We start from the raw sequence: 14885 nt of genomic DNA on the forward strand, positions 1-14885 counted from the left end.
GCGAGCTGCGATGTCTGTGTCCGGCCGGGAGCTCCTCCTACTGGTAAGTGACAGTTCATTTAGCAATGCGCCGCACAGACCTGTCACTTACCAGTAGGTGGAGCTCCCGGCCGGACACAGACATCGCAGCAGCCAAGTATGAATCTTCTACTATTGTACTATTGCTAAGTAACCATGGCAACCAGTACTGCAGTAGCGTCCTGGTTGCCATGGTTACCGATCGAAGCCCCAGCGATTAAACTGGGACTCCGATCGGAACTCCGCTGCCACCAATGATCGGGGGGGGAGGAGAGATGGGAGGCCGCACACTGGCCACCAATGTTGTTAATGCTATAGAGGGAGGGGGGGCCGATGGGGGGGCGCACACTGTGCCACCCACGAATTATTACAATAGAGGGAGGAGGGGAGGGGGGGCGGGGCGCACACTGTGCCACCAACGAATTATTACAATAGAGGGAGGGGGGGGGCCCGCACTGGCCACCAATGATATTCAAACTGGGGAGGGGGGGGTTCTGCCCCCCTGATCTCTTACAGGGGGATATGATAGTACAATTAACCCCTTCAGGTGCCGCACAGCCCCCTGTAAGAGATCGGGTGCTGCCAGGCAGCAGGGGGCAGTCTTGTCACAGTTTGTAGTGTATTCTAACTAGAAGCGTCCTCATCACTATGGGAACGCCTCTGTGTTAGAATATACTGTCGGATATGAGTTTTGACGAAGTGAAATCTGGATCTGAAAAAGCTTTTATGCAGAAGGATCTTCGGATCCGTCTGTATGAAAGTAACCTACTGCCACGGATCACGGACACGGATGGGTCCGTGAACCGTTGTCCGTCAAAAAAATAGGACAGGTCATATTTTTTTGACGGACAGGATACACGGATCACGGTCTCGGCTGCAAAACAGTGCACTTTCCAAAGTCAATGGGTCAGCGGAAAAAAAAACGGAAAACGGCACAACGGCCATGGATGCACACAACGGTCGTGTGCATGAGGCCTTAAGCATATAAAAGGCCTGGAGTGGAGTTGAGGTGCTTGCATTTTGAAGATTTTGCTCAGAAGAAAACATGCCGTCAAGGAAGCTCTCCATGCAGTTGAAACAAGCCATCCTTCATCTGCGAAAACAGAAAAAACCCATCCAAGAAATTTCTACACTATTTGGAGTGGCAAAATCAACAGTTTGGTACATCCTGGGAAAGAAAGCAAGCACTGGTGACCTCAACAATGCAAAAAGACCTGGACACCCACGGAAGATCGCAGAATAAAACAGCCAACCAAGTGAACAACACTCTCCAGGATATAGGCGTATCAATATCCAAATCTACCATAAAGAGAAAACTGCATGAAAGTAAATACAGAGGGTTCACTGCACGGTGCAAGCCACTCATAAGCCTCAAGAATAAGAAGCCTAGATTGGACTTTGCTAAAAAAAAAACAAAAAAAAAAAAACAACATCTTAAAAAACAGCACACCTCTGAAAGAACATTCTTTGGACAAATGAAACCAAGATCAACCTCTACCAGAATGATGGAAAGAATGGCGAAGGCATGGTACAGCTCATGATCTCTAAAGCATACCACATAATTTGTAAAACATGGCAGAGGCAGTGTGATGGCTTGGGCATGCATGGCTGCCAGCGGCACTGAGTCCCTAGTGGTTATTGATGATGTGACACAAGACAGAAGCAGCCGGATGAATTCTGGGGTTTTCAGAGACATACTGTGTGCTCAAATCCAGACAAATGCAGCCAAACTGATTGGTTTATAACATAAAGCCAAAGCAACTCAGGATTTTAATAAAGCAAAGAAGTTGAATACTCTTGAATGGTCAAGTCAGTCACCTTATCTGAACCAAATAGAGCATTTCACTTGTTAAAGACTAAACTTCAGACAGAAAGGCCCACAAACAAACAGCAACTGAAAACCGCTGCAGTAAAGGCCTGGCAACGCATTAAAAAGGAGGAAACACTGCGTCTGATGATGTCCATGAGGTCAAGACTTCTGGCAGTCATTGTCAAAGGGTTTTCAATAAAGTATAAATTAACATTTTATTTCCAATTATTTAATTTGTCCAACTAATTTTGAGCCCCTGAAAGGAAGAGATTGAGCTTAGAAAATGCTTTAGTTCCTCACATTTTTATGCAATCATTTTGTTCAACCGCTGAATTAAAGCTGAAAGTCTGAACTTCAATCTCATATGAATTATTTTGTTCAAAATCCTTTTTGCTAATGTACAGAACAAAAATGTCTGTCCAAATATATATGGACCTAACTGTAAATGCAGCGCTTCACCTCCACTGAATGGCAAGCATTTGTAGGAAAGGAATGCTTCCTACATGACAATTGCCTGCTTCATCAGACCATGTAAATATGTGCTGGCAACCCTACCTCCTGCCAGAAACATGGACATGGCAGGCGCCATTTTTCTAAATTTAACTTGGCAATACAGCAAGAAACGGACACCAGCCGCATCAAAACAGGTGAATTAATTTAATTTAGCGTTAAGCATAGGGCTCCGACATTGTTTGTACAGAGCCCAACACAAACTCCAACAAGAAATATGGGGCAGAGACACATTTGTCCCTGTGACTGCAAATTGCACCAGGACTGTAAAAGGAATGTTTCAATGGCCTCTTTTTTAAAAATTTTAATGTTGTACAAGTATCACTAATACAATAATTTCAGTACACTATAGTATAGCTGATTTGTTATTTCATCATTTGGATAATTACAAAATAATACATTTATATTCCTTTTAATTTGTGCCACATAATTATATAAAGCTCTCTTACTTGGAGGTGGTGGTCTCTGTGGTGGACGTGAACGAGGCCTGGCAGGAACAGATAGTGACCTGCTAGGGGAGCGTGAGCGCACTTCCCCAATATCCTGGAGCTCCTTTTTTAAAGCCGATATCTCTGCATCTTAAAAAAAAAAAAAATGTATAGAGAAATATATACACTCACCTAAAGAATTATTAGGAACACCTGTTCTATTTTTCATTAATGCGATTATCTAGTCAACCAATCACATGGCAGTTGCTTCAATGCATGTAGGGTTGTGGTCCTGGTCAAGACAATCTCCTGAACTCCAAACTGAATGTCAGAATGGGAAAGAAAGGTGATGTAAGCACCTGTGGGCGAAAATGCCTTGTTGATGCTAGAGGTCATAGGAGAATGGGCCGACTGATTCAAGCTGATAGAAGAGCAACGTCACCCTCACAAGGGATGGAGCACAGCCTAGCCATTGAGCCCTGATCAGCTTCCCAGGACTTCAGCCAAATAGCTCTTCCAGTTGCATGGTTGCTCTGACTGCTTTAAGGAGGTTTTGGGTATCTTCGGGTGAAAAATAGGAACCCCCGCTTCCTCCTCCGCTGACGATGTGGCATCATTAGAGAGTAACTGGCCTGCTTCTCTTTCCTCCATGTCAGAACGGTCTATATCCGAATCCCTAAGATCCGGAGATTTTTCCGGAGACCTAGGGCGGCTTTTACTCAAGGATTTTAAGGAGGCTTTGACCTCAGACCTTATTAAGGACCTCATATTTTTGGAGAGACTTTGGGATTCCTCTGCCACCAACTTATCAATACATGGGGTACATAACGGCTCAGAATAGGAGGATGCCAGGGGGACTTTACATCCTGCACACTCCTTATGCTTCGTTTTTGAGGTAGCTTTTTTGGGGGTCTTTGCCACCTAAACAAAACCAAGCAAATAACACCCCATTAATAAAGAAAAGGGTACATCTCACCAATGATCCTTTGCCCCCACTCCTCAGGACTGGTACCGGACTAGCGGGCCTTGAGGGTTACAGGGGTTCAGCGCGTCCATCTAGCGGCTCTGACATCTTGTTGAAAAAAAACGAGCCATCAGCTGGCTGGATCCCCCCCTTGCCCCATTTATATTTTAAAAGACGCGCCTGGGCACGCTCCGGCCTTTCTCCAACTTCCGGGTCAAGCCCCGCCCCCCCGTGTCGGGGCGTGCACATGCGCAGACGCCCCCTCCGACGCCGACAGGAAGACGGGCAAGCCGGAAGCCAGGAGGGACGCCGCCTGAACACGGCCACAGCGGCTCCCTCGGATCAGCGCCGGGATGTGGGGGAGAGAACCAGAGACTGAAGGTAGCAGCCCCGGAGAGCCTTCAGCCACCTGGGGGAGGCCACCCACCGGATCAGAGCCTGGGCCTCCCCCCAGCTGCCGGTGAGAACCAGAATAGGAGCTTCCCAGGGACTTCCTATCTGGAGGACAGGAAACCTGAACTGGTGCTTGGTGGGGGTGTGAACCTTTTATCTTCTCAGGTTTCCTGTCCCGGATGGGAGGTCCCTGGTCGCATGGGGTGCAGTCATGGGTGAGGGGAGGTTTCTATTATTTAAGCCTCACAATATGACTTCAAACCTGAACTGGTCCATAAAAAGTGGGATTATGAAGATTTCTGAAAAATTTCTAAATTTGCTTCTAAGCCTTGTAACATCCCCAAAAAATAAAATATCATTCCCAAAATGCTACAAACATGAAGTAGACATATGGGGAATGTAAAGTCATCACAATTTTTGGGGGTATTACTATGCATTACAGAAGTAGAGAAACTGAAACTTTGAAAATTGCTAATTTTTTAAAACTTTTGGTAAAATTTTTATTTTTTATGCAAAAAAAACAAAACAAACTTTTTTGACCCAATTTTAGCAGTGTCATGAAGTACAATATGTGACGAAAAAACTGTCTCAGAACGGCCTGGATAAGTCAAAGCGTTTTAAAGTTATGAGCACTTAAAGTGACACTGGTCAGATTTGCAAAAAATGGCCAAGTCCTTAAAGGGAATCTGTCACTGGGATTTTGTGTATAGATCTGAGGACATGGGTTGCTAGATGGCTGCTAGCACATCCGCAATACCCAGTCCCCATAGCTCTGTGTGCTTTTATTGTGTAAAAAATACTGATTTGATACATATGCAAATTAACCTGAGATGAGTCCTGTCCTGGAGATGAGTCAGGGACAGGACTCATCTCAGGTTAATTTGCATATGTATCAAATCTGATTTTTTACACAATAAAAGCACACCGAGCTATGGGGACTGGGTATTGTGGATGTGCTATTGGCCATCTAGCAACCCATGTCATCAGATCTATACACAAAATCCCGGTGACAGGTTCCCTTTAAGGTGAAATAGGGCTGAGTCCTTAAGGGGTTAAAATCAGGTTGAAGGAGGATGCAGAAGCACAGCCTGCAAGGTTAGATTACAGACAGCCAGGGACTGTAAGTAAATGATTAAAGCCAGGTCCTCCCCAGCAGCTGATAACAGTGCCTGGGCTGTGTGCACTTCTCCCTGTCCCTGCGCTTGGCAGACACTCCCTCACTCAGCAGAACTGGAGAATGCAGAGTGGAAGCTGCGCACAACAGGGAAGGGAGATCTGCCGTCTGCTCAGTGTATAAATGAAAGCAACATGTGGTAAGATGACCCCTTTGTGCTGCAGGAGATTAGCCCTTTAGGGGGGAGAGCTCTGGTTACTGACACTTTTGGGGGGCTATTGTCACTGGCTAGTGAGGGCAGGCGGGATTAGCCTCAGGGTGAGGGCAGTGGCAGCCATCTTAACTGAATAGTGAAATTGCAGTTTTATGCAGACTGGTTGCTAAGGGCTGAATTTTATTAACCACTTCAGCCCCGCTAGGTGAAACCCCCTTCATGACCAGGCCACTTTTTACACTTCGGCACTACACTCCTTTCACCGTTTATCGCTCGGTCATGCAACTTACCACCCAAATGAATTTTACCTCCTTTTCTTCTCACTAATGGAGCTTTCATTTGGTGGCATTTTATTGCTGCTGACATTTTTACTTTTTTTGTTATTAATCAAAATGTAACGATTTTTTTGCAAAAAAATGACATTTTTCACTTTCAGCTGTGAAATTTTGCAAAAAAAACGACATCCATATATAAATTTTTCGCTAAATTTATAGTTCTACATGTCTTTGATAAAAAAAAAATGTTTGGGCAAAAAAAAATGGTTTGGGTAAAAGTTATAGCATTTACAAACTATGGTACAAAAATGTGAATTTCCGCTTTTTGAAACGGCTCTGATTTTCTGAGCACCTGTCATGTTTCCTGAGGTTCTACAATGCCCAAACAGTATAACTACCCCACAAATGACCCCATTTCGGAAAGTAGACACCCTAAGGTATTCGCTGATGGGCATAGTGAGTTCATAGAACTTTTTATTTTTTGTCACAAGTTAGCGGAAAATGATGATGATTTTTTTTTTTTTTTTCTTACAAAGTCTCATATTGCACTAACTTGCGACAAAAAATAAAAAATTCTAGGAACTCACCATGCCCCTCACAAAATACCTTGGGGTGTCTTCTTTCCAAAATGGGGTCACTTGTGGGGTAGTTATACTGCCCTGGCAATTTAGGGGCCCAAATGTGTGAGAAGAACTTTGCAATCAAAATGTGTAAGAAATGACCGGTGAAATCCGAAAGGTGCACTTTGGAATATGCGCCCCTTTGCCCACCTTGGCAGCAAAAAAGTGTCACACATGTGGTATCGCCGTACTCAGGAGAAGTTGGGGAATGTGTTTTGGGGTGTCATTTTACATATACCCATGCTGGGTGAGAGAAATATCTTGGCAAACGACAACTTTTCCCATTTTTTCATACAAAGTTGGCATTTGACCAAGATATTTTTCTCACCCAGCATGGGTATATGTAAAATGACACCCCAAAACACATTCCCCAACTTCTCCTGAGTACGGCGATACCAGATGTGTCACACTTTTTTGCTGCCAAGGTGGGCAAAGGGGCACATATTCCAAAGTGCACCTTTCGGATTTTGCAGGGCATTTTTTTACACATTTTGATTGCAAGGTACTTCTCATACATTTGGGCCCCTAAATTGCCAGGGCAGTATAACTACGCCACAAGTGACCCCATTTTGGAAAGAAGACACCCTAAGGTATTCCGTGAGGGGCACTGCGAGTTCCTAGAATTTTTTTTTTTTTGTCACAAGTTAGCGGAAAATGATGAGGTTTTTTTTTTTTTTTTTTTTTCTTACAAAGTCTCATATTCCACTAACTTGCGACAAAAAATAAAAAATTCTAGGAAATCACCATGCCCCTCACAGAACACCTTGGGGTGTCTTCTTTCCAAAATGGGGTCACTTGTGGGGTAGTTTTTATAAAAAAAAAAAAAAAAAAAAAAAAAAAAAAAAGAAGAAAAAAGAAAAAACCAGGCCACAACGCAATAGTTTTATTAACTTTGGAACAGAACATGTAACTTTTGGAACTAAACATTAACCTGTTTGCATACCTGGTCAGGACAGAAATAGCGGGTGTCACGCCTTATTCCACTCCTGCTACAGACACGACATTTTTTTCGGGGTGGCGGTCGGTTTGAGGTACCAGCAACGACACTGGGGAAGTGTCGCTCGTGTAGACGGCTAACTACACTGGTGGATGGGGCCACGGAACCTCCTGGATACAGGAGGTTCTTGATGATCTCTTCCTGAAATTTGAGGAAGGATCCAGTTCTCCCAGCCTTACTGTAGAGAACAAAACTATTGTACAGAGCCAATTGAATTAAATATACAGACACCTTCTTATACCAGCGTCTGGTGCGTCGGGAAACTAAATACGGAGCCAACATCTGGTCATTGAAGTCGACCCCTCCCATGTGGAGGTTATAGTCGTGGACTGAGAGGGGCTTTTCAATGACACGGGTTGCTCGCTCAATTTGTATTGTCGTGTCTGCGTGAATGGAGGAGAGCATGTAAACGTCACGCTTGTCTCTCCATTTCACCGCGAGCAGTTCTTCGTTACACAGTGCGGCCCTCTGCCCCCTTGCAAGACGGGTGCTAACGAGCCGTTGGGGGAAGCCCGCTCGACTAGTTCGCGCGGTACCACAGGCGCCAATCCGTTCTAGAAACAAATGCCTAAAGAGGGCCACACTTGTGTAGAAATTGTCCACATAAAGATGGTACCCCTTGCCGAATAAGGGTGACACCAAGTCCCAAACTGTCTTCCCACTGCTCCCCAGGTAGTCAGGGCAACCGACCGGCTCCAGGGTCTGATCTTTTCCCTCATAGACCCGAAATTTGTGGGTATAGCCTGTGGCCCTTTCACAGAGCTTATACAATTTGACCCCATACCGGGCGCGCTTGCTTGGGATGTATTGTTTGAAGCCAAGGCGCCCGGTAAAATGTATCAGGGACTCGTCTATGCAGATGTTTTGCTCAGGGGTATACAAATCTGCAAATTTCTGGTTGAAATGGTCTATGAGGGGCCGAATTTTGTGGAGCCGGTCAAAAGCAGGGTGGCCCCTGGGACGGGAGGCGGTGTTGTCGCTAAAGTGCAGGAAACGCAGGATGACCTCAAATCGTGTCCTGGACATAGCAGCAGAGAACATGGGCATGTGATGAATCGGGTTCGTGGACCAATATGACCGCAATTCATGCTTTTTTGTCAGGCCCATGTTGAGGAGGAGGCCCAGAAAAGTTTTAAATTCGGAAACTTGGACTGGTTTCCACCGGAAAGGCTGGGCATAAAAGCTTTCCGGGTTAGCGGTGATAAATTGTGTGGCATACCTGTTTGTCTCTGCCACGACTAAGTCTAAAAGCTCCGCAGTCAAGAACAGCTCAAAAAATCCCAGGGCCGAATCGATCTGAGCTGTCTCAACCCGAACTCCAGACTGGGCGGTGAAAGGGAAAACTACGGGTGCGGCTGAAGTTGGGGACTGCCAATCAGGGTTTGCCAGCACCTCTGGGATTCTAGGGGCTCTACGGGCACGTCTTTGCGGTGGCTGCGACGGGGTCACTACTGCACGTGCCACCGTACCAGCTTCAACTGCCCTTCTGGTGCTCGCTACTTCACCAGGTTGTACGGCAGTGCTGGTACTAGGTCCAGGAAGGGCTGGGCTGCTGGTGTATGCCTCACCACGTAATCCGACAGCACCAGCCCCACTCTGCTGCTCTTGAAGCGGATCCTGCGCAACCTGCGGTCTAGCGACACGGGGCCGGGTACGCCTGGTGCTATCAGGGACCTCAGCCTCCTCGTCCGAACTTTGGGTCAGAGAGCCACTGCTTTCTACAGGTTCGTATTCTGACCCGCTGGATTCATCAGATGAGGGTTCCCACTCCTCATCCGACTGGGTCAGAAGCCTGTAGGCCTCTTCAGAAGAATACCCCCTGTTAGACATGTGGGCAACTAAATTTCGGGGTATTCACTACCCAAGAAAAAAAAAGCAAGCCTGTCTTACAAATGGGAGGCTAGCGAAGTACCGGAGGCTGCTGCGGTTGATAAAAAATATCAAAACAGATTTTTTTATCGCCGCAGTGCGTGTAAAGTGAATGTGCAGCGATCAAAAAAAAAAATGTTTTTTTGTCAATGCGGTGGGGCGGGCGTGGGTGTACGCACGTGTGGGCGACCGATCAGGCCTGATCGGGCAAACACTGCGTTTTGGGTGGAGGGCGAACTAAAGTGACACTAGTACAATTATAGATCTGACAGTGATCAGTTTTGATCACTTCCAGATACTATAAAAGTACAAATGCTGATTAGCGATACGCTAATCAGCGAATAACGGACTGCGGTGCGGTGGGCTGGGCGCTAACCGATCCCTAAACTACCTAACCAAGGGGCCTAAACTATACTGAAACCTAACGGTCAATACCAGTGAAAAAAAAAAGTGACAGTTTGCACTGATCACTTTTTTCCTTTCACTAGTGATTGACAGGGGGGATAAAAGGGGTGATCAAAGGGTTAATTGGGGTGATCTGGGGGCTAACTGTGGTGTGGTGGGTACTCACAGTAATGATGTGCTCCTCTGCTCCTCTGCTGGAACCAACCGACCAAAAGAAGGAGCAGAGGAGCACAGCAGCCATATAACCCCATCATATTTACTAATATGTGGGGTTAAATGGCTGCTGATTGTTTTTTTTGAAAATCAGCAGCCTGCCAGCCAATGATCGTGGCCGGCAGGCTGCTGATGAAATACTCTGCAGTGAAATGCCGGCCCGCGATGCGCATGCGCGGGCCGGCTGTGACGTAATCTCGCGTCTCGCGAGAGGACGCGCCGATGCGTCCAGGAGGAACTAATCAACCACCTCCCGGACGCATCGGTGCGTACAGCGGTCGGGAGGTGGTTAAATATGGGGTAAGTCGGTCTAATAGTAACTGATTCTGGAATATTATGTTATTAGCCACTTCAACCCCGCTAGTGACCAGGCCACTTTTTACACTTCTGCACTACACTACTTTCACCGTTTATCGCTCGGTCATGCAACTTACCACCCAAATGAATTTGTCCTCCTTTTCTTCTCACTAATAGAGCTTTCATTTGGTGGTATTTCATTGCTGCTGACATTTTTACTTTTTTTGTTATTAATCGAAATTTAAAGGGTTTTTTTTGCAAAAAATGACATTTTTCACTTTCAGCTGTAAAATTTTGCAAAAAAAACGACATCCATATATAAATTTTTTGCTAAATTTATTGTTCTACATGTCTTTGATAAACAAAAATGTTTGGGTAAAAAAAAAATGGTTTGGGTAAAAGTTATAGCGTTTACAAACTATGGTACAAAAATGTGAATTTCCGCTTTTTGAAGCAGCTCTGACTTTCTGAGCACCTGTCATGTTTCCTGAGGTTCTACAATGCCCAAACAGTAGAAAAAACCCACAAATGACCCCATTTCGGAAAGTAGACACCCTAAGGTATTCGCTGATGGGCATAGTGAGTTCATAGAACTTTTTATTTTTTGTCACAAGTTAGCGGAAAATGATTTTTTTAAATTTATTTATTTCTTACAAAGTCTCATATTCCACTAACTTGCGACAAAAAAAAAAAAATTCTAGGAACTCGCCATGCCCCTCAAGGAATACCTTGGGGAGTCTTCTTTCCAAAATGGGGTCACTTGTGGCGTAGTTATACTGCTCTGGCATTCTAGGGGCCCAAATGTGTGAGAAGTACTTTGCAATCAAAATGTGTAAAAAATGGCCTGCGAAATCCGAAAGATGCACTTTGGAATATGTGCCCCTTTGCCCACCTTGGCTGCAAAAAAGTGTCACACATCTGGTATCGCCGTACTCAGGAGAAGTTGGGGAATGTGTTTTGGGGTGTCATTTTACATATAACCATGCTGGGTGAGAGAAATATCTTGGCAAAAGACAACTTTTCCAATTTTTTTATACAAAGTTGGCATTTGACTAAGATATTTTTCTCACCCAGCATGGGTATATGTAAAATGACACCCCAAAACACATTCCCCAACTTATCCTGAGTACGGCGATACCAGATGTGTGACACTTTTTTGCAGCCAAGGTGGGCAAAGGAGCACATATTCCAAAGTGCACCTTTCGGATTTCGCAGGCCATTTTTTTTTACACATTTTGATTGCAAAGTACTTCTCACACATATGGGCCCCTAAATTGCCAGGGCAGTATAACTACGCCACAAGTGACCCCATTTTGGAAAGAAGACACCCCACGGTATTCCGTGACGGGCACGGCGAGTTCCTAGAATTTTTTATTTTTTGTCACAAGTTAGCGGAAAATATTTCTTTTTTTCTTTTTTCCTTACAAAGTCTCATATTCCACTAACTAGCGACAAAAAATAAAAAATTCTAGGAACTCGCTATGCCCCTCACGGAATACCTTGGCGTGTCTTCTTTCCAAAATGGGGTCACTTGTGGGGTAGTTATACTGCCCTGGCAATTTAGGGGCCCATATGTGTGGTAAGTAGTTTGAAATCAAAATGTGTAAAAAAAATGGCCGGTGAAATCCTAAAGGTGCTCTTTGGAATGTGTGCCCCTTTGCCCACCTAGGCGGCAAAAAAGTGTCACACATGTGGTATCGCTGTACTCAGGAGAAGTTGGGGAATGTGTTTTGGCGTGCCATTTTACATATACCCATGCTGGGTGAGAGAAATATCTTGGCAAAAGACAAATTTTACCATTTTTTTATACAAAGTTGGCATTTGACCAAGATATTTCTCTCACCCAGCATGGGTATATGTAAAATGACACCCCAAAACACATTCCCCAACTTCTCCTGAGTACGGCAATACCAGATGTGTGACACTTTTTTGCAGCCTAGATGCCTTTTAGGAGGGCATTTTTAGACATTTGGATCCCAGACTTCTTCTCACGCTTTAGGGCCCCTAAAAAGCCAGGGCAGTATAAATACCCCACATGTGACCCCATTTTGGAAAGAAGACACCCCAAGGTATTCAATGAGGGGCATGGCGAGTTCATAGAATTCTTTTTTTGGGCACAAGTTAGCGGAAATTTTTTTTTTTTTTTTTTCTCACAAAGTCTCCCTTTCTGCTAACTTGGGACAAAAATGTAAATCTTTCATGGACTCAATATGCCCCTCACGGAATACCTTGGGGTGTCTTCTTTCCGAAATGGGGTCACATGTGGGGTATTTATACTGCCCTGGCATTTTAGGGGCCCTAAAGCGTGAGAAGAAGTCTGGAATATAAATGTCTAAAAAATGTTACGCATTTGGATTCCGTGAGGGGTATGGTGAGTTCATGTGAGATTTTATTTTTTGACACAAGTTAGTGGAATATGAGACTTTGTAAGAAAAAAATAAATAAAAAATTTCCGCTAACTTGGGCCAAAAAAAATGTCTGAATGGAGCCTTACAGCGGCGGGTGATCAATGACAGGGGGGTGATAAATGACAGGGGGGTGATCACCCATATAAACTCCCCGATCACCCCCCTGTAAGGCTCCATTCAGACGTCCGTATGATTTTTACGGATCCACTGATACATGGATCGGATCCGCAAAACGCATACGGACGTCTGAATGGAGCCTTACAGGGGGGTGATCAATGACAAGGGGGTGATCATGCATATAGACTTCCTGATCACTTCCCTGTCATTGATCACCCCCCCTGTAAGGCTCCATTCAGACGTCCGTATGATTTTTACGGATCCACTGATACATGGATCGGATCCGCAAAACACACACGGACGTCTGAATGGAGCCTGACAGGGGGGTGATCAATGACAGGGAAGTGATCAGGAAGTCTATATGCGTGATCACCCCCTTGTCATTTATCACCCCCCTGTAAGGCTCCATTCAGACGTCCGTATGCGTTTTGCGGATCCGATCCATGTATCAGTGGATCCGTAAAAATCATACGGACGTCTGAATGGAGCCTTACAGGGGGATGATCAATGACAGGGGGGTGATCAATGACAGGGGGGTGATCAGGGAATCTATATGGGTGATCACCTCCCTGTCATTGATCACCCCCCTGTAAGGCTCCATTCAGACGTCCGTATGTGTTTTGCGGATCCGATCCATGTATCCATAAAAATCATACGGACGTCTCAATGGAGCCTTACAGGGGGTGATCAATGACAGGGGGGTGATCAGGGAGTCTATATGGGGTGATCAGTGGTTCATAAAGGGTTAATAAGTGACAGGGGGGGGGGTGTAGTGTAGTGTGGTGTTTGGTGCGACTTTACTGAGCTGCCTGTGTCCTCTGGTGGTCGATCCTAACAAAAGGGACCACCAGAGGACCAGGTAGCAGGTATATTAGACGCTGTTATCAAAACAGCGTCTAATATATCTGGGGTTAAAAAAAAAAAAAAAATCACATCTCCAGCCTGCCAGCGAGCGATCGCCGCTGGCAGGCTGGAGATCCACTCTCTTACCTTCCGTTCCTGTGAGTGCGCGCGTTCACAGGAAATCTCGGCTATCGCGAGATGACGCGCCGATGCGTCCAGGAGGAGTAAATCAACCACCTCCCGGACGCATCGGTGCGTTAGGCGGTCGGGAGGTGGTTAGTAACTACATATATGAAAATTGAAATTAGGGTCTAAGTGTGACAGTTATCCTTTAATTCCTCCCTTCCCAGTAAACCATTTAAGCTTCCCTTTATCTGACTATATTGTGTTATTAAATAAAAAAAACTATTAGGAACTGCTAATCCACCCTCTCTTACTGGCAGCTGAAGCACTTCTCTCTTTAACCTAGGAGTGGCATCTTTCCAAATAAAATCCCCCATTAAGCTATCTAATAACCCCAAAAATTTCTTCGGCAACCTCATTGGGGCATTTTGTAAAACGTACAGTATTTTTGGGAGAAAAATCATTTTTATTAAATTCACCCGATCCTGAATTGACCACTGTAATCTTTTCCAAATATGTATTTTAGTTCTAAGTTCTTTTATTAAGGGGAGTACATTTAACTTTTTGTATTTTTCTATATTTCTAGAGATTTGTATACCTAAATATTTAAAACTCTCGTGTTTTTCAACACATGCACTCTTGAGCCATTCTGTAGTTGCCCCTTACCCAACAACATCATATGGGATTTCCCCCAATTAATGTTTCAACCGGGAAAAAAATATAAAAAAAAAAAATTATCTATTTACATCTATTACCCTATTGAACTCATCCCCAGTGTTATAAATAATAAGATATCATCGGCATACATAGATAATTTTTCATTTCCTTCCCCATATTGGAAACCTTTAAACTCCTTATCATTTCTTATTATACATGCCAAGGGTTCTATCATGATAGCAAATAGTAATGGGGAGAGAGGGCATCCCTGCTCCCACCTCTATTTTGCTTACGACTTACCATTATGCTTTAACATACTTACCTAAAATATGGCATAATATTTTCTATGTATAATGCCAAACAGCAATAGGTGTATAAGGTGAATTGTCTGTAAGACGTTGTCTCACCATGACAAGGTCTGCCTATATGTCCTATTAGAGCATATGGCTATCATTCAAGTCCCCTGCTGAGGACACCCTACCATCTATGTGTCACTGGCAACCTAACATAGGTTAACAACACTAATCATTCCAGTGATCGTAGAGTTCCAGAAATACAACATTAGGGCAAGGCTTTAGACAGGAACCTGTGTCTTCCAGCGACAGTTTGA

At 44.6% G+C, this 14885-nt stretch overlaps 1 protein-coding gene across 2 annotated transcripts in view; it reads right to left on the reverse strand.

Annotated features, from left to right (window-relative positions):
- The window catches only part of LOC122934105 (synaptojanin-2-like), a 237525-nt gene that overhangs the window by 22808 nt on the left and 199832 nt on the right, over positions 1-14885 (reverse strand). The window contains exon 23 of one of the 2 annotated variants that reach the window (XM_044289305.1): positions 2788-2916. The exons of the other annotated variant lie outside the window; for it this stretch is intronic. Coding sequence (XP_044145240.1) covers positions 2788-2916 — 129 coding nt within the window. The remainder of the gene's footprint in view (positions 1-2787; positions 2917-14885) is intronic. 2 annotated transcript variants of the gene reach the window in all.

Source organism: Bufo gargarizans, chromosome 4 (assembly GCF_014858855.1).
Source record: "Bufo gargarizans isolate SCDJY-AF-19 chromosome 4, ASM1485885v1, whole genome shotgun sequence".
Taxonomy (NCBI): Eukaryota; Metazoa; Chordata; class Amphibia; order Anura; family Bufonidae; genus Bufo; species Bufo gargarizans.